Source organism: Somniosus microcephalus, chromosome 20, assembly GCF_052327205.1.
Source record: "Somniosus microcephalus isolate GS21.2 chromosome 20, FLI_Smic_1.0, whole genome shotgun sequence".
NCBI lineage: Eukaryota > Metazoa > Chordata > Chondrichthyes > Squaliformes > Somniosidae > Somniosus > Somniosus microcephalus.
Genome location: NC_141006.1, coordinates 39,623,467 through 39,642,283, shown reverse-complemented (window position 1 = coordinate 39,642,283; position 18,817 = coordinate 39,623,467). Strand labels below are relative to the sequence as shown.

General features: G+C 46.4%; 1 protein-coding gene across 2 annotated transcripts; it reads left to right on the top strand.

The window, feature by feature from the left end:
• The first annotated feature begins 3,213 nt into the window (after window positions 1-3,213).
• On the top strand, window positions 3,214-14,299 carry LOC147103132 (uncharacterized). 2 transcript variants are annotated; one of them, XM_085962464.1, is made up of 6 exons: window positions 3,214-3,436; window positions 6,478-6,607; window positions 7,805-7,831; window positions 8,742-8,777; window positions 11,675-11,836; window positions 13,398-14,299. In XM_085962464.1, the coding sequence occupies exons 2-6, from the start codon at window positions 6,556-6,558 to the stop codon at window positions 13,505-13,507; spliced, it is 387 nt and encodes a 128-aa protein (XP_085818590.1). In that variant the 5' UTR covers window positions 3,214-3,436; window positions 6,478-6,555; the 3' UTR covers window positions 13,508-14,299. The 2 variants fall into 2 exon arrangements, with proteins under 2 accessions (XP_085818590.1, XP_085818589.1); XM_085962463.1 differs by having other exon boundaries at window positions 3,215-3,436; window positions 6,481-6,607.
• Window positions 14,300-18,817: the final 4,518 nt, after the last annotated feature.

Below are 18,817 nucleotides of genomic sequence, written 5' to 3'. Positions count from 1 at the left end.
TCGACCTCCGAGTGAGCACAGACGCAAGCGTCGTCTGCATACTTTAATTCGACGACAGAGGATGGGACGACCTTGTATCTGGACTGGAGGCGATGGAGGTTGAACAGTTTCCCATTTGTTCTGTAAATTAGCTCCACTCCAGTGGGGAGCTTACTGAGGGTGAGATGGAGCATTGCAGCAAGGAAGATTGAGAAGAGCGTTGGTGCGATGACACAGCCTTGCTTGACCTAGGTTCATACGTGAATTGGGTCTGTGGTGGAACCGTTGGTCAGGATCACGGCTTGCATGTCGTCGTGAAGCAGGTGGAGGACGGTGACAAACTTTTGAGGGAGCTGAATTTGAGGAGGACACTCCATAATCCCTCATGGTTGACAGTGTCGAAGGCCTATTCCAATGCACTCCTGGCTGGCCTCCCACATTCCACCCTACGTAAACTTGAGGTCATCCAAAACTCGGCTGCCCGTGTCCTAACCCGCACCAAGTCCCGTTCACCCATCACCCCCTGTGCTCGCTGACCTACATTGGCTCCCGGTTAAGCAGCGCCTCGATTTCAAAATTCCAATCCTTGTTTTTCAAATCCCTCCATGGCCTCGCCTTTTTACTATCTCGTAATCTCCTTCAGCCCCACAACCCCCCCGAGATATCTGCGCTCCTCTAATTCTGCCCTCTTGAGCATCCCTGATTATAATTGCTCAACCTTTGGTGGTCGTGCCTTCTGTTGCCTAGGCCTTAAGCTCTGGAATTCCCTCCCAAAACCTCTCCGCCTCGCTACCATCTCTTTCCTCCTTTAAGATGCCTCTTTGACCAAGCTTTTGATCACCTGCCCTAATTTCTCCTTATGTAGATCGGTGTCAAATTCTTTGTCTTAAAATACTCCTGTGCAGCGCCTTGGGGCGTTTTACTACTTTAAAGGCGCTATATAAATACAAGTTATTGTTGTTGTTGGAGAACTGGTTAGTGAGTACATTAATCCTAGACTCAGTGTGTTTGTGGGGGGGGGGCGGTTGGGGTCAGGTGTGAGCTCAGTCACTGGGGGTGGGGTCAGGTGTGACCTCAGTCACGGGGGGAGGGGTCAGGAGTGACCTCAGTCACTGGGGGGGAGGGGTCAGGAGTGACCTCAGTCACAGGGGGGAGGGGGTCAGGAGTGACCTCAGTCACTGGGGGGGGGCGTCAGGAGTGACCTCAGTCACTTGGGGGGGGGGTCAGGAGTGACCTCAGTCACTGGGGGGGGGGGGTCAGGAGTGACCTCAGTCACTGGGGGGGGGGGTCAGGAGTGACCTCAGTCACTGGGGTGGGGGTCAGGAGTGACCTCAGTCACTGGGGGGGGTCAGGAGTGACCGCAGTCACTGGGGGGAGGTCAGGAGTGACCTCAGTCACCGGGGAGGGGTCAGGAGAGACCTCAGTCACTGGGGGAGGGGTCAGGAGTGACCTCAGTCACTGGGGGGGGGGGGGTCAAGTGTGACCTCAGTCACTGGGGTGGGGGGTCAGGAGTGACCTCAGTCACTGGGGGGGGGTCAGGAGTGACCTCAGTCATGGGTGAGGGGGTCAGGAGTGACCTCACTCACTGGGGGGGGGGGGGTCAGGAGTGACCACAGTCACGGGGGAGAGGTCAGGGGTGACCTCAGTCACTGGGGGCGTCAGGATGTGACCTCAGTCACGGGGGGGGTGGTCAGGAGTGACCTCAGTCATGGGGGGGCGTCAGGAGTGACCTCAGTCACTGGGGGGGAGGAGTCCGGAGTGACCTCAGTCACTGGGGGAGGGTGGTCAGGAGTGACCTCAGTCACTGGGGGGGGGGTCAGGTGTGACCTCAGTCACTGGGGGGTGTCTGGAGTGACCTCAGTCACTGGGGGGGGGAGGCGTCAGGAGTGACCTCAGTCACTGGGGGGGTGGCGTCAGGTGTGACCTCAGTCACGGCGGGACCTCAGTCATGGGGGGAGGGGGGAGGGGAGTGACCTCAGTCACTGGAGGGGGGGTCCGGAAGTGACCTCAGTCACTGGGGGGGGGGGGTGGTGTCAGGGGTGACCTCAGTCACTGGGGGGAGGATCAGGAGTGACCTCAGTCACTGGGGGAAGGGTCAGGTGTGACCTCAGTCACTGGGGGGGGGGTCAGGAGTGACCTCAGTCACTGGGGGGGGGGGGTCAGGTGTGACCTCAGTCACTGGGGGGGGGGGTTCAGGTGTGACCTCAGTCACTGGGAGGGGGGGGGGGATGGTCAGGAGTGACCTCAGTCACTGAGGGGGGTGGTCAGGTGTGACCTCAGTCACTGACGGGGGGGTGGTCAGGTGTGACCTCAGTCACTGGGGGGGGGGGGTCAGGTGTGACCTCAGTCATGGGGGGGGGTGGTCAGGTGTGACCTCAGTCACTGGGGGGGGGTGAGGGTCAGGAGTGACCTCAGTCACTGGGGGGGGGGGGTCAGGTGTGACCTCAGTCACTGGGGGGGGGGGCGTCAGGAGTGACCTCAGTCACTGGGGGGGGAGGGTCAGGAGTGACCTCAGTCACTGGGGGTTGGTCAGGTGTGACCTCAGTCACTGGGGGGAGGGGTCAGGTGTGACCTCAGTCACTGGGGGGGAGGGGTCAGGTGTCTGAATGCGCTTCAATAGTGTCACATCACAGCCGCGGGAATGATATGTACATTTGTAGTGTATTTGTGCAACTGTTAAAATACAGGCTGCTAAAAAAATGGCCTCAATTCGCTACGCAGCCTACATTTACAATCCTGGCTACTTTGCTGTGCTCCCACCTTTGTGTGTCCCTGGATTGGGTTTAGAGAATATGGTCACCCCTATTTTACCCATTAACTAACTTTAAAGCTATTTAATCTGTTTAAGCCTGTTTTCAATTTATGCTCAAACTTGTTAATATCCTTTAACATTCTTTGTCATCTGAATAAAGTCGATGTCTGAACTACAAGTGTCGGTAAAATTTGAAACTAATGGGTTAACACTTTTGCTAACATTGCGGAGAGGAATTTCAGAGAGTGGACTAGCGTCCATGCTGGAGTATCCCATAAAACAGTGTGAGCTAATCACACTCACACCACATCACTGAGCTGTTCGTGACATCAGCTCGATTTCTGAGGAAAGGAAAACTGAAACTAATGACGCAGTTTCGATTTCCTGCATCTACTGACTCATCGGGGGTCTTGTAAAAAAAATCGGAAAGTGAAAAAAAACAAGTAATGTCTCTTGGCTTCATGTGTTAAGCTGCAGTTATGAACGACGGGACAGGCTGTTCTCGGTGCCAAAAAAAAGTCCCCTCTGCTCCGGGAATTGTATTAAAAATTAAATAAATTTATCCCATTGAGCATTAGGACCCAGCAGAGTCCTCTTAGTTTGCTATGTATTCTGCACCCGAGTGATTTGAATTGAATTGAATTGAATACCCGGCTGTTTCTACTGTAATCAGGTTTGGCTTTGGGGAACTCCCACATATACCAGGTAATATATAGATAGATAATATTTCAGAGATTTGATGTAGTGATTCAATGCAGGGTAGCTTTTCTACAGATTGTATTTTTTAGCGATATCACTTTTTCATAATCTTTAAAAAAATTATTGCAAGTAAACGCTAGTTTATTCATAAACACCAGTGCATTTCCCTTTGCTATTTTTTGTTGATTGGACCATTACTTGTACGAAGCTGAAGCTGATGTCTGGTGCTTTCCTCTGTGACAAACAATAACACTGGGACCGAGGATGTAATCTCAACTGTCTTCTTCCAACTACGAGGCCACCGAAAATCTCCCCCCCCCCCCCCCCCTTCTCCTCAATTTTAGCCGAAGTGTTAACCCATTCATTTCCAAATTCTCCGGACACTTGTAGTTCAGCCGTGGGCTTTAATCGGATAACAAATGTTAGAATAAAGTGGATAAAACCCGTCTGTGGATTAAATTGCTTAAAGCTAGTTAATGGTTCAAATACATTTTAGAAGCGAGTGCGTGTGTGTGTGTGGGGGGGGGGGGATTGGGAGTGGTTGACTGTACAGGTGACACATTGAGCAGGAAGTTCAGCTCGAACATCTGTGAATGTTTGCAAATCATGGAAAGGGAAGTAGGATTGAAATGCTCAATAAAGATTAGTAAATGCAAAAAAGGAAAAGTTTGGAGTCAAATTCCTTCAGGTTTTAATTGGCGATTTTTTAAATGTAAAATTTGAATTTGAAATTAATTTGTTTTTAATTTTCCTTTTTTGTCTCTTTTTTTCTCTCCTTAATCTAATCTAATCTTTATTTCCTGCTTTATTTCTCTTGATTTGACATTGAATTCACCAACTCTATACACATCCTTCTCACTCCTTGCACTGTTAATTTCATAAGCCTTCAATCTGATTGGTTAAGGATTAGTTACTGATTGGTTCTTTTGCCAATTAGATTGAACCAGAGGAGAGATAAGAAATCTTTTTACGTGGTGAGTTTTTATGATCTGGAATGGTGGCGGAGGCAGATTAAATAGTAACTTTCAAAAGGGAAATGGATATATACTTTAAAAAGGAAAAACCTGCAGGGCTGTGGGAAAAGAGCAGGGACGGGGGACTAATTGGATAGTGCTTGCTAAGAGCTGGCACAGGCACGCTGGGCTGAATGGCCTCCTCTACTGTATGATTCTTTGTATGTCCTATCAGCAAGGAGCTGGACACATCTAACCTGGCCAGCTACTGTCCTTTCAGCCTGCTTTCCATCACCAGTAAAGTTATTTACGGGCACTCAATTTGCTTGTGCCAGAACCACTTGGTTCTACCCTTTGTCACAGCCTTGATTGAGGCATGGAAGTGAGAGCTGAAAGCCAGAGGAGAGGTGAGTGCACCTGCCCAGGATGTCAAGGCAGCATTCAACTGAATATGGCAGGAAGGAGTCCTTGCAAAAACTTTAGGTTATTGGGGGGGTCATGGGGAAAATCCTCTGGTGGCTGGAGTCATACTTGAAATAAAGAAAGAGGGTCATGGTTGTTGGAGGCCAGTCATCACAGCCCCAGGACTTTCTCGGGGAAGTGTCCTCATGCCCAACCATCTTCAGCTACTTCGTCAATGATCTTCCCTCCATCGTAAGGTCAGGGGTGGGGCTGACGATTGAACAATGTTGAGCATCATTCACAACTCCTCCGATAATAGAGCAAGACATGCCAGCTCAGAACAGGACCTGGGTAACATCCAGACTTGGACTGAAAAGTGGCAGCTAACATTCACACCACTAAGTGTCAGGTAATAACCATCTCCAGTAAGACTTTTTAATGGCACTACCTTTGACCAGAAGCTTAATTGGTCCCACCAGATCAACACTATGGCTACAAGAGCAGGGCAGAGGCTGGGTACGCTGATAAGTTGGCTCATCTCCTGACCCCCTCAGTGCCTCTTCACCGTCTACAAGGTCAAGTCATGAGTATGATGGAACACTCGCCACTCACTTGGATGGGTGCAGCTACAACATCACTCAAGAAGCTTGACTCTATCCAGCACAGAGTAGTCTGCTTGATCAGCCCCTGGCCATTGAATTCAAAATATCCACCCTCTTAATCACCAGCAGCCTGTGGCTGCAGTATGTACGATTTATGGGATGCACTGCAGCAACTCACCAAGCTTGCTTCAACAGCACCTCCCAGCCTTGTGACCTTTACCAAAGTTAAGAGTGGCAAGATCATGGGAACACCTTCCCCTCCAAGTCTCATACCATCTTGACTTGGGTGTATACCCACGATTCTTTTATTGTTGCTAGGTCAAAATCCTGAAATTCCCTACCTAACACCATTTTGGGGGCACCATCACTAAGGACTGCAGCGGTTCAAAGCGAAGGATCTCGAGGCAACTAGGGATGGGTATTAAAAATTCAGCTTTCCTAGCATTGCCCAGATCTTGGTAACGAATAAGAAAACACCACCTCTGACAACAGCAGCATGACTACATTTTTATTGAAAGTTAACCACTTGCTATATTCCAATAGAAATGAAGTACAATTCAGTTTTATCCAGCAATCACTGAAGAGTGAAGAGTTATAATTGCACTGAAGGTAACTGTAGACAAAATTTGAAATCAAGCTTTTCCAATAACAATTTGAACCAACTCTACCTGAAGTTAGAAATCTGCTACCAGATGAAGTTACAGGAAAAAATTTTTTTATCCGGCACGGACGGGGCCGACGTGGTGCCGGTTCATCAAAAATTCTGGATAACTGAACGCTATAGTAAAAGATACGGAGCTCCGTATAAAGCAACAAACCCTGTTGCTTAGCAACAGCTTCAGAACAATGGGCACAAGTTGCAAGCGTCTCTGTAGCTTAGCAACAGCTGCAGCCACACCCTTGCACAGCAACAAATGGAGTAAAAAAAGTAACTAAAAGCTACCTGAACCGACTCCCTGAATTTTGCCGGTTAACCGACATTTCCAGTTATTTAGGTGCCGGTTAATCGAAAGTTTCCTGTACTACACAGCGTGGTCAGGACTTCCCTTATAACCTTTTTAATTGAAATTGCTTCTTCTGTTGATCCAAGCAGGCAGGCCATATTGTGTTCCAGCTGTTGCTGAAACCTGCAATTCTTGTATTGGTCATCCTTGAAACTATCGGAAAAATGCAACACCTGGTCTATATCGTGCTGATCTTGTCTGCTTCTTTCCACACAGGTGAGATGTAGACTTATGTGGTAATGCTGACTGATTTCAAATACTTGCAAAGTTATGCCTGACCCTTCTGCAATCTTTTTTGGGGGGAAACAAGTGAGTGGTAAAGGCTCATCAAGTTGATAATAGAAAGGGGAAATATGTCTGAAAATTATGAGTAGGTAACTTACTTTGGATCTCAAAGTCTAAACACTACAGAAGGAAGGAAAGACACACATCTTGAGGATACTAAAGAGGATATGATTAGGACTAGATACTTTCTTGGATTCCAAGGAGCTGAGGATCTAATCCACTCAATGTCTAATCCACACAATGTCATGTTAGTTATACAGGTAGAACAGAATGGAGTAATGGAGGACAGTTCTTTGGCAATGGCATCCAAGCTCAAAGTTAGAGGAGACAAATGAGCCAAAAAGAGCTGGCAACTATCAGGATCGTAGGTAAAGTGGTGAAAAGGATGATTCACAGAAGTTATTGGCAAGTGACCAGAAGGAAACACACCTGGAGGACAAGAAAAGAACAGTTGAAGCTGCTTTTACATTAAAAAAATACATTTAGCAGTTCTACCAGTTGACTCGCAGAGGTTATGAGCACAGATAAAAGCTTGGGATTCTTGAGACTGAACAAGATGGAACTGTATTTAAGCATAATGTTTGAGGGGCAGGCAGCAGTCAGGCATGTTTGAACCAAATTGCAGTACCACCTGTGATGGAAGGGAAAGAGTGAGATATCAAACTTTTCATGCCACCTAGAATAACATCAGTTACTTACCAGCCACAGACAAAGTGCAGCAGAGTTAAACCAGCAAGAAATCACAGACTATCCCAGTTGAGATTTATAGTGATTAAAACATATAGGATGGTGTACTAATCTATTTTGAAGCACATCTTGTTAATATTTAACTGTAATCTTGAGCATATGCTAAAGGCATGGTGGAGATGCATCCATCTAGCTATATATAATATATTGAAAGTCTTCCATATAGCGCACTTTCTGTAAATTTCAGCGCAATTCCAAGTAATCCATTGATTGTAAAATGCTTTGGGTCATTCTTAGGATATGATAAAATGTTATATAAATTCAAGTTTGTGTCGTCTGACTTACTGTGAGCAATGATATGAGAGATCTGACACTGCGGGTAAAGGACAAATATTTTAGAAAAGACAAAAAAAAAATTCTCATTCTGTTATTAATTTACAGGTTCAAGCTCTACTTCACGTGACAAAGGTAATCCCCATTCCTCTCTACCCTATCACCCTCCTCATATACTCCTCCTTTCTTTCTATACTGTGTGGCTTGTGTGTCCGTAGTGATCATAAAGTTCTCTGTTACATGTGTTGCTAAGAGGAGCTTCTTTGTTTCTCTTATGATTTATCTTTTTCATGTGTTCTTTAAGGTGAGCGATGACCGGGCTGGCGGATGGAACACTTTCCCACTTTCTTTGCACCAGTATTGTTTACTGCATTGGGAAAGTGTCAGTTGGGCACTCAGTGCAGCATTTTCCTTAAAAGCAAGTCCTCCCCACCACCAGCCTTCACGAATTCCAGTAAGCTTACTTTGCTGTTGCCTCCAGCTGCATGAGAACCGGCGCCAATAGCATGGCAGTAAGCACAATAAAAGTGCCTTATTCAAAGCCAAATTAAGAAATCTTATGGCTCTTTGGGGTCCATCCGCAACCCCGAAACACTCCTTTCATCGCATCAGTTAAAACCTACCCCAAAGGAGAAGACTGGGCTGCTGCTCGCCAGGTGTTGCCAGGCGGCTTCTTGTCCAATGGGATTGAGGACCGAAAGACTGAGTTCCTTGGGTTGTAACAGGTGGCTGCTTATTGGACACAACTTGCAACCCCTGGAGGTGCCCCCATATTTGGCTGGGGCCCCTGGGCATGGTGCCCATAGGCTTGTAAGTTAATATGCCCCTTGTCATTGTTGGTGCTTATGCTGAGAAGAAAAGTACATTAAGTACACTTCAAGTGCATTACGCAGGTAGTCTACAAACAAATAAAGTTGCAATCTAAATTTAGTGTGCCTGATTTCCTGCATTAAAAGTTTAGCAGTCAAGAAGGTTATCAAATGAGCGGCTTGAGTCACTGGTCGAACATTTGTCTAACGCTTGTGTTTGGCCTATGTATTTACAGATTGGTCAACAGCTGCCTACATTGTAGGAGGAGCAGGTAAAGTAATGATTTGCATTGATATAGCACCTTAACACATTCTCAGGATATCACAAAGCCCTTCACAATCAGTGGATTATGAGCAGTCACTGCTGTTATGTGACAACCAACCTGTGCACAGGAAGGTCCCACAAACAGCAAATAACTAGATAAACTGTTTTCACTGGTGTTTGTTGAGTGAAGAATGTTGCCCAGGACACCAGAAGAACTCCTGGTATTCTTTGAATAGAGCCATGGCATCTTTTGCTGCATTCACTTGTGCAAGCCGATGGCAGCCTTGGTTTTACATCTCATCTGCAAAATGGCACCTCTAACAATTCAGCACTCCTTCAGTATTGCACTAAATTGTCAACTTAGATTGAGTGTAGATGAGCAGAGAGACCTTGGTGGCCACATACACAAATCCTTGAAGGTGGCAGGGCAAGTTGATAAGGTGGTTTAAAAAAGCATATGGGTTACTTGTGTTTATAAATAGAGGCATTGAATATAAAAGCAGAGAGATTATGCTGGAGATTTATAAATCACTGGTTAGGCCTCCGCTGGAGTATTGTGGACAATTTTGGGCATCACACTTCAGGAAAGGTGTAAAGGCCTTAGAAAGCTTTAGGGAAGATGTAAAGGTACAAAGTTTGCAAATGATACAAAAATTGGCCATGTGGTTGATAGTGAGGAAGATAGCTGTGGACTGCAGGAAGATATCAATGGACTGGTCAGGTGGGCAGAAAAGTGGCAAATGGAATTTAGTCTGGAGAAGTGTGAGGTAATGCATTTGGGGAGGGCTAACAAGGCAAGGGAATACACAATAAATGGTAGGACACTGAGAAATGTAGAGGAACAGAGGGACTTTGAAGTGCATGTCCACAGATCCCTGAAGGTAGCAGGACAAGGAGATAAGGTGGTTAAAAAGGCATACGGGATACTTTCCTTTATTAGCCGAGGCATAAAATATAAGAGCAGAGAGGTTATGCCAGAACTGTATAAAAGAAACAGTTAGGCCACAGCTAGAGTACAGTGTACGGTTCTGATCACCATATTACAGGAAAGATGTGATTGCACTAGAGAGGGTACAGAAGAGATTTACGAGGATGTTGCCAGGACTGGAGAATTTTAGTTATGAGGAAAAATTGGATAGGCTGGGGTTGTTTTCTTTGGAACAGAGGAGGCTGAGGAGAGTGCTGTGATTATCTGCACGAAGATCTTTGCGGCCTTCTGCATATGCACGTGGTATCCCGGAGCTGCGCATGTGCACATGATCCCCTTCTGCACATGTGTGTGGTTTATTGAAGCCGCGCGGTTTATTGAAGCCGTGCATGCATAGTACCCAACAGAAGCGGCCTGCACCATGGGCCACGCTTTCCTCGGCTCCGTAAGGAGAAGGTCAGGGGATCCATTGGTGACCGGGGGTGGGGGAGGGAAAGAGAGGACCGGGGGTGGGGGAGGGAAAGAGAGGATCGAAGGGGGGGAAGGAGTGAGAGAGAGAGGGGGAGGAAGGAGTGGGAGACTGGGTGAGAGAGAGCAGGGAGAGAGGATCGAAGGGGAGAGGAGGGGGGGGGGAAGGAACATGATCCAGGTTTAAAGGGGGAGGGGGGGGAAATGAGTGAGAACGTGATCCAGATGGTAAGACAGATCACGTTCTTTCATCCCCATCCCCTTTACACTCGCACCAAGTTCCCCCTCTCCTCCCTCTAGACCTGGTTGATTTCTCGGAAAGCTCGGTGCGTGTGGGAAGTGACATCATTGGACTGGACGAAATCCGGAAGTCATGACACTGTCACTATTCACTTCATACCCAATAAACCTGTTAACAATCTGTGACCCACACACCATGCCCCCATCTATGGGGTGGGGGGGAGGAGAGGAACTTGTTGGCGAGAGGGTGTTGGGAAAAAGGTCAGGAACCCGGTGGTGGGGGGAAGAAGGTCAGGAACTTGGGCAGGGTGAGAAGATCAGGAACTCGGTGTGGGGGGGGGGGGGGGGGGGGAGGTCAGGAACTTGGGATTAGGCGGGATAGCTCTTTTCAACCGGCGCAGACATGATGGGCTGAATGGCTAAATTTCTACGATCTTAGAAAGTGTACAGAGGAGGTTTACCAGGATGTTACCAGGGATGAGGGACTTCAGTTATGAGAGGTTGGGAAAGTGAAGACTTCTCTTTAGAACCGAGGAGGCTAAGAGGTGACCAAATAGAGGTTTTCAAGATGGTGAGAGGTTTTGATAGAGTGGGTCGAGAAAAACTATTCCCTCTGGTGAGTGGGTCAATAACCAGAGGTCATGGATTTAAAATCATTGGAAAAAGATCTAGAGGGGAGATGGAGAGAGATTTTTTTTCTCTTGAGTTGTCGGGATCTGGAACGCTCTACCTGAAAAGGTGGTGGAAGCAATTCCATAAATAATTTTAAAAGTGAGTTGGACAGGTACCTGAGGATGAGGAACTTACAGGATTACAGACAAAAAACAGGGATGTGGGACTAAGCGAGACTGCTCCTTCAAAGAGCCAGCACAGGTACGACGGGCCGAATGGCCTCCTTCTGTGCTGTAAATTTCTATGATTATATTCTGATTATTGGGGCGGATGTCTTGTTGCAAATTCACCTTTTTTTCTTTTTGCAAATTTGGAACTTTTAATTTGTACACTTGTGACATGGTGAGGAGCTCTTTTTAAAAAGTAGGAAGCAGTGATGGAATTATACTGCTGCTAGGTGAAGGGCTGCCTCAGTTCTTTCTGAATTGGCTGCTGGGGGCCTCCTCGTCACGGCAAGCTCCGTTGCTCCATTTCTTCCCGTGTCATTTTGGATTTGTTGGCACCGCGATCTCTTGCCAACCGCCCAAACGGTGTTGTGTATCACTCCGCAGATTTTTAGTTTTCTTATCAGCGGACTTTATTGTCCTACTTTGCAGTTGCTGCAGTCGTCGCTGCCCCAGTTGTTGTCGCTGCAGTTGGCTTTACTGGTGCTGGAATAGCAGCTGGATCCATAGGAGCACAAATGATGTCTGCAGCTGCAGTCGCCAATGGAGGAGGGATAGTAGCTGGTGGTGTTGTGGCAACCCTCCAGTCTGTTGGTACGATTCAATGTTTTCTTTTTAAATCAAACTGAGAAATAGTTATGAAGCTTGGGGGGGGCTAATGGGGCGCGGCGATGTTTGCGCCACTCGCGAAATTGACCAGACATTTTGCGGCGGCACTAAACAACTACCGCCACGATCTCCTGCGCCCACAGATCGTGACGTCAGTCAAGCATGTAGCGCCCCGGACCGGATATTGAGTGGCACCACCTGCTGCTAGCAACAACAGGTTGAGGGGAGCGTTTTGCATTTGGGAAGGGATTGGGGGAGCACTATTTAAAGACAACCGCTTCCTGCCTTTTTTTAATCGGTGACATTTTTGCACCACACATTCTGTGAGAGAGAGACTTCTCGAGAGATTCAATGCTGTGTGAAGGAGTTTTGGGTACTGAGCAGCACTTTGCAGGTTCCTTTTGATTTGACCTTCCTTGCATCGATTTAGAAGAGCCTATGGGGGCTGCACTCTGAGCTCTTTCCCTGGGCCTCTCCATTGTTCTTTCCAGCAGAATTAATGTACAGGTCTCTGCAGGCCGAGATTCAAGGCTGCAATGGGCAGGGTGTGGATGGAGAGCAAGATCGACCCTCCCCTTTAAGAACTGACCGGCGCCAGTGTGTCTGTGTTCCATTGCTGACTGACATCACATGAGCTTCGCCACGCTCTAAGGTAGTGCCTCGCTCCTCGGTGTTAGCGTCTTGAGAGGTGTGTAGCGCCTGATTTAGTGTTCCAATCACCTCCAGGCCAGGGGTGATAAAAGCCAAGTTTGCAGTCGGAGGCGATAATTAGCGCCAGGCGCTAAACTTTGCACCCGGCCGATAATTGCGCCCCAAACGGGGCGATACCGAATTTCTCCCCCTTGATCTTGATATAATCACTGGTCCAACACCTTAAAATAAGTCATCCCTCCATATATAAACACACACAAACTGGTGAGGTTTTGGGGGTCTGTGGTTTCTCAGACAGGAAGATATCAATCTTGGCATGGTTTGAGAGAGTGATTGATTAAACGGTTAATATTGATGGATGGGTGTCATAATAAAACTCCATTGCTGCCATGTTTATTTAATTTGAAGTGAAACGCATCAGCCAAGTAACTAGAAAAGGGTCTATTATATAATTTGTATTTTGAAATAGCATTTAAAGGTATGGTTAGCAAAAACTGGATCAACAGTTCTGCATCCATATAATTGTTCCTTTAAATAAGCGTGGCCATTCAGGAGGACACCAAACCTGCATCAGTTGCTGGGCAGCCTTAATATTAGTACCATCAGAAGCCTGAGAGTAGGTTACTTGGCTCTGATTCCTTTTTTTGAAGAATAAGAACATAAGTAGGAGCAGGAGTAGGCCATATGGCCCCTCGGGCCTGCTCCGCCATTCAATAGGATCATGGCTGATCCGAATCTAGACTCGCGTCCACTTCCCTGCCCTCTCCCCACAACACAGAATGATCTGAAGAGAATGTGTGCGGAGAGGATGCAATTTTATAAATAAGTTTAGGGGAGGTGTATAAATATTGCTACGTATTGTTAACATTACTATGTTTTTCTTTTATTCATGAAGGAGCTGCTGGACTTTCTGCTACTGGGGCTGCTGCAGTTGGAAGCGCCGGTGCTGCCGCTGGCTGTGCTGCTAAAGCCGTTTTTGGGAGTTCTGATGACGACGAGTCCTAAAATCAACATGCTGCTTTCAAAGTAGATAATCAGCAGGAGTTAGGCGACGCACGGCCAAGGGGTAACAAGTGAGGGGGTTTCTTGTGCACGGGATGAAATATTACCTGCTGAATATGCTATAGATTGGGATTTCAAAATAAATCAAGTAATTGCAAATGCTTTTAATTTTAGTATAGGTGGTGTCATGAATCTTCATGAGTCATTTCTTCATCAATGATAACACTGGGCGGCCAGCTGGTGGCGCCGTCCAAGGAGTATAAATACTCTGGCGTGGGCCCAGCTTGCTCAGGACTTTTTGGAACTAGTGATGTAACTAGAATCTCCTGGTTGTGGAACAGTTGATTAAAGCCCTGTTTTATACTCAAACCAAGTGCTCAGTAGTTGTTTTACATCAGATGGTTTTATCCTCTTGTTGTTTTGTTCAGATACCCCTGTTAACAGTCTCCTCGGTTAGAATTGGGTTAAACGTTCTACACTGTTTCAGCCCCAGATATCATGTCGTTCTATAACTGTTAAATGGGTGAATGGAAACAAACCAGTTCTGTGGATGCTGTAAGTGCGCCATCAAATGCAATACCAATACTAATTTGTGTGGTCCAGTCCAAGTATGAAGATTGTCTGCCTGGGGTGGGGGAGGGGTGTGATGGTGGATGTATGGTGTATATATCTCCTTTTAAGATGCTCCTTAAAACCTAACTCTTTGATCAAGCTGTCCCAATATCTCCTTTATGTGGCTCGGTGTCAAATTTTGTCTGATATGCTTTACTACATTAAAAGAGTTATATAAATGCATGTTCTCTTTGTTGTATATCCCATCTCCCACTGTAACTTTGGCAGAAGAATGGCGTAAAGCACGGGAGATATAACTGGAGTCCCAAGGTTCTCAAGTGAAATGCATGAGATTTTTTTTGCAGGGGGCTACTTCATAAATAAAGTACAGGACACTCTCGATTTACCGGCACCTAAATAACGGAAATCTCTGTTAACCGGCAAAATGCAGGAGTAGGTTCAGGTAAGTTTTACTTCATATTGGTAGCCATTCCTGGATCTGCGGCCACGTAACCAGGGTTCCTGCACATGTTGCTATGCAACAGGGACGCCTGGATCTGTGGCCGGGGTTCCTGCACCTGTTGCTATGCAACAGGGACGCCTGGATCTGTGGCCATGTATGGGGCTCTTGTACCTTTTACTATACCTCTCTGTAATCCGTACTTTTTGATAAACCGGCACCACGCCGGTCCCGGATAAAAAAGAGTTTCCTGTACACAACTCAAAAAAAAAAAATGAGTCTCATGGTTGACATGTGGGTCTGGAAGCTCTACATCTGCAATGTCTTATGTCAGAATGATTTGCGATGATAAAAATATAGATTGCCTCTACAAATGAATATCTGAGAAGATATAATACAAAACCAAAATACTGGAAATTTGAAATAAAAACAGAAAATGCTCAGCAGGTCAGGCACCATCTGTGGAGAGAGAAACAGAGTTAACGTTTCAGGTTGTTGACCATGCGTCAGAACTGGAAAAAGTTAAAAGATATAACAGATTTTAAGCAAGGAGGGAGGGGAGGTAAACAAAAGGGAAAGTCTGTGATAGGGTGGAAGGCAAGAGTGATTAAATGACAAAAGGTATGATCGTAAAAAGCAAAAGGAGATGGTAATGGGACAAGTAAAGAAATAAAAGATGAGTCTAGAAGAAGTGTAAATAGGAATGGCAGAAACATCAACAGCTGCCATGTGAAAAGATAGGGGCAGAGGTTATGGTCTGAAATTGTTGAACTCAATGTTGAGTCCAGAAGGCTGTAAAGTGCCTAATCGAAAGATGAGGAGCTGTTCCTCAAGCTTCGATGGAACAGTGTAAGAGGCCGAGGACACCGGTCAGAGTGGGAGTGGTGCGGAGAATTAAAGTGGCAGGTGACCGGAAGCTCGGGGTCACACTTGTGGACTGAACGGAGGTGTTCCGCAAAGCGGTCATCCAATCTGCATTTGGTCTCTCCAATGTAGAGGGGACTGCATTGTGAGCAGCAAATACAGTATACTAAATTGCAAGAAGTACAAGTAAATTGCTGGTTCACATGGAAGGAGTGTTTGGGGCCCTGGACAGTGGGAAGGGAGGAGGTAAAAGGGCAGGTGTTGCATCTCCTGCGCTTGCACGGGAAGGGGAGGGGGTATTGGGGGTGATTGAAGAGTGGACCAGGGTGTGGCGGAGGGAGCGGTCCCTTTGGAATGCTGAAAGGGTAGGTGAGGGGAAGATGTGTTTGGTGGTGGGATCATGCTGGAAATGGCGGAGGATGATCCATTGAAGGTGGAGGCTGGTGGGGTGAAAGGTGAGGACAAGAGGAACCCTATCATGGTTCTGGGCAGGAGAGGAAGGGGTGAGAGCAGAAGTGCGGGAAATGGAACAGACACGGTCGAGGGCCATGCCAACCATGGTGGAGGAGAATCCTCGGTTGAGGAAAAAGGAAGCGACGAGTCAGAGATGGACCATGTGAAGGTGAGGGAAGGGTGGAAATTGGAAGCCAAGTGAATGAAATTTTCTAGTTCAGGGTGAGAGCAGGAAACGTTGCTGTTACAGTCATCGATGTACCGGGAAAAAAGGTGAGGGAAAAGACCTGAGTAGGACTAGAACAAAGAATGTTCCACATACCCCACGAAAAGGTATTATAATACTTTAAACTACAATAACCAAATCTTAGTAATTTTATGGAGCTAAACCTTTATCAAATTAAACCTAACATAGCAATGTTTTGGTGTTTTTTCCCCGTAAAACCCACCTTTGACCAAGCTTTTGGTCACCCCTCTTAATATTTCCTTCTTTGGCTCTGACTATGCCTCAGTGAAGCGCCTTGGGATATTTTTCTATATTAAGGGCGCTGTATAAATGAAAGCTGCTGTTGTTATTTTCATCTGTTTTGGAGGCTAACTATTTATTCTGTTTGACATACGATTTAATATTACAAGTGCCCAAAAGTTAGCACAGTATTTCCTTTGTCTCAGTCTGCCTTTATATGGGGTTGTTGTATACAGGAAACTCTTTTTTAGCCGGCACCTAAATTATCCGGAAATCTCTCTTAACCGGCAAAATTCAGGAGTAGGTTCAGGTAAGTTTTACTATATATTAGTGGCCGTGTAACCGGGGTTCCTGGATCTGTGGCCGTGTAACCGGGATTCCTGCACCTGTGGCCATGCAACAGGGACTCCTGGATCTGTGGTCGTGTAACCGGGACTCCTGCACAAGTGCCGTGTAGCCGGGGCTCCTGCACCTGTGGCCGTGTAAGGGGCTTTCGTACCTTGGCAAGTATACCCCTCTGTAATCCGGACTTTTTGATCAACCGGCACCACGTCGGTCCCGTCGGTGCTGGATAAAAAAGAGTTTCCTATATTAAGTTATTGCTTGGTCATTATCCTTTGTCATTCAGCACCTTGTTAAACATGCTTGCACCTTTTTTCATAATTCTGTATTAGCTGTCAACCCATTACAATCACGAGCAGCAATAATAGCTGACAATTTGGGAGAGTCACTAGGTGGTGCATTGGCTTAGAATAATGTCCCTAAACGTCAATGACCCAAGTCTGAATCCAGAACAGACTGTGGGGACAAAACCAGCAGACTGCAACGTCTGAGGGTAAGTTGCTGAGTATGCGCTGGTGATGGGAAACCAGCCAGCTTGCTTAATTGGTAACACTCTCATCCAAGGCAGACAGCAATGGGTTCAAGACCCACTACGGGAGTTGAGTGAATAATCTCGGCTAAAACTTATGTGCGGTGGCTGAGGTGCGACCTTTTGGATGAGACATTAAACCGAGGTCCCATCTGCCTATTCAGGTGTAAGAAAAAGATCCCATGGAACTATTCGAAAAATAGCAGGGGAGTTCTCCTGGCGTCGTGCCCAACACTTATTCCTGAACCAACACCGCCAAAAGAAAATAATTGGTCATTTATCTCATTGCAGTTTGTGGGATCCTGCTGTGCACAAATTACTTGTCATGCTTGCCGAAACAATAACCACGACTACACTTCAAAATTAGTAACTCATTGGCTGTGAAGGACATACTGAGGACATGAAAGGTGCTATAGAAATGCAAGATCTTTCTTTACTCAAAATGACCCTTATTAATGATGCAATGTTGAGTGGGTTGGGAAATTGAGATATTTGGAACTGTACCTGGCAATTGAAACAATTCCTATGAACATTCCCATTACTGTTAGTTTAATGCTATACTCTTAATTACAGTTTATGGAGGAAGGCACATTGTTACATAAAATCATCTTATTACTTAAAATTGTTAAGCACCGGCTCCCTGGTTATTATTTTGCTAAGTAGAGTTAATATTCATCCATATAGAAGAGTGAAATATATCAATATTCAGGATCAAACTTCCTGGATCAGCAGGCAGCAATGATGGAACAGCAACTCAGTGATACCTCTGGATAGAACACTCATTGCACCTCTGTGCCTTGGGTCTGGATGCAGCCCAAACTGAAGGGATGAAAGACTCCTCACTCTGCTGGTTCGGAGGCCTTTGTGTGAAATGGGTTTGTTCTTAGTGATTTATAGCACACATTTGACCCTAATCTGAAAAGAATTTGCCACCAAATTGGCAGCGCATGCGGGAGGGTGGGGTGAGAATGAAACCGTTACACTGGAGTTGGGGGTTCTGCTGAAGTTAAGCATTAAAGCAGTTTGTTGGGACCAAGCTGAGGAAGATCCTCCTCCCATCATTCCTGTTCTTGTCTGATTGTGCCCAGACCTGATAGCATTTACTATAAACTTGGAAACTTGCAACCTTCCATGGCTCACATTATTTCATTGTTCCTAACGATCACTATTGGTGTACATCCAAACTCATGAAATAGTAGCTTCCCTTTAAAGGAACACCAACTTCATGAAAGATGTTTGGCAGACTTTTGGGGAGGGAGAAGAACTGTGTCACCTGTCACACACAAGTGATGTGATATGTTTTAACACAGTTTGCTTTGTCACAATATGGGGGTGATTTTCATTCATAAGTCGGGAAGGAGGCGGGCCTACAACGTTCGGGGTTGTAGTCCTGCCTCCATCGAGATGGGGCCAATCCACGTGATTTTAACTTGATTGACGACCTTGTTGAGCCCGCCCAGCGGGCTCAGCAGGCCAATTAAGGGCCACCCGGCAACAGATGACGTCACAGACTGAAATTTCATCTGTCAAGACGTTTTGACAGATGAAATATCAGCGTTTCACAGCTGTTTGAAGCTGTCAAACACTGACAGTCTTTCTTCTAACCCGAGTCCTTCTACACAGACTCAGTTAGAAATCTCTACGCCA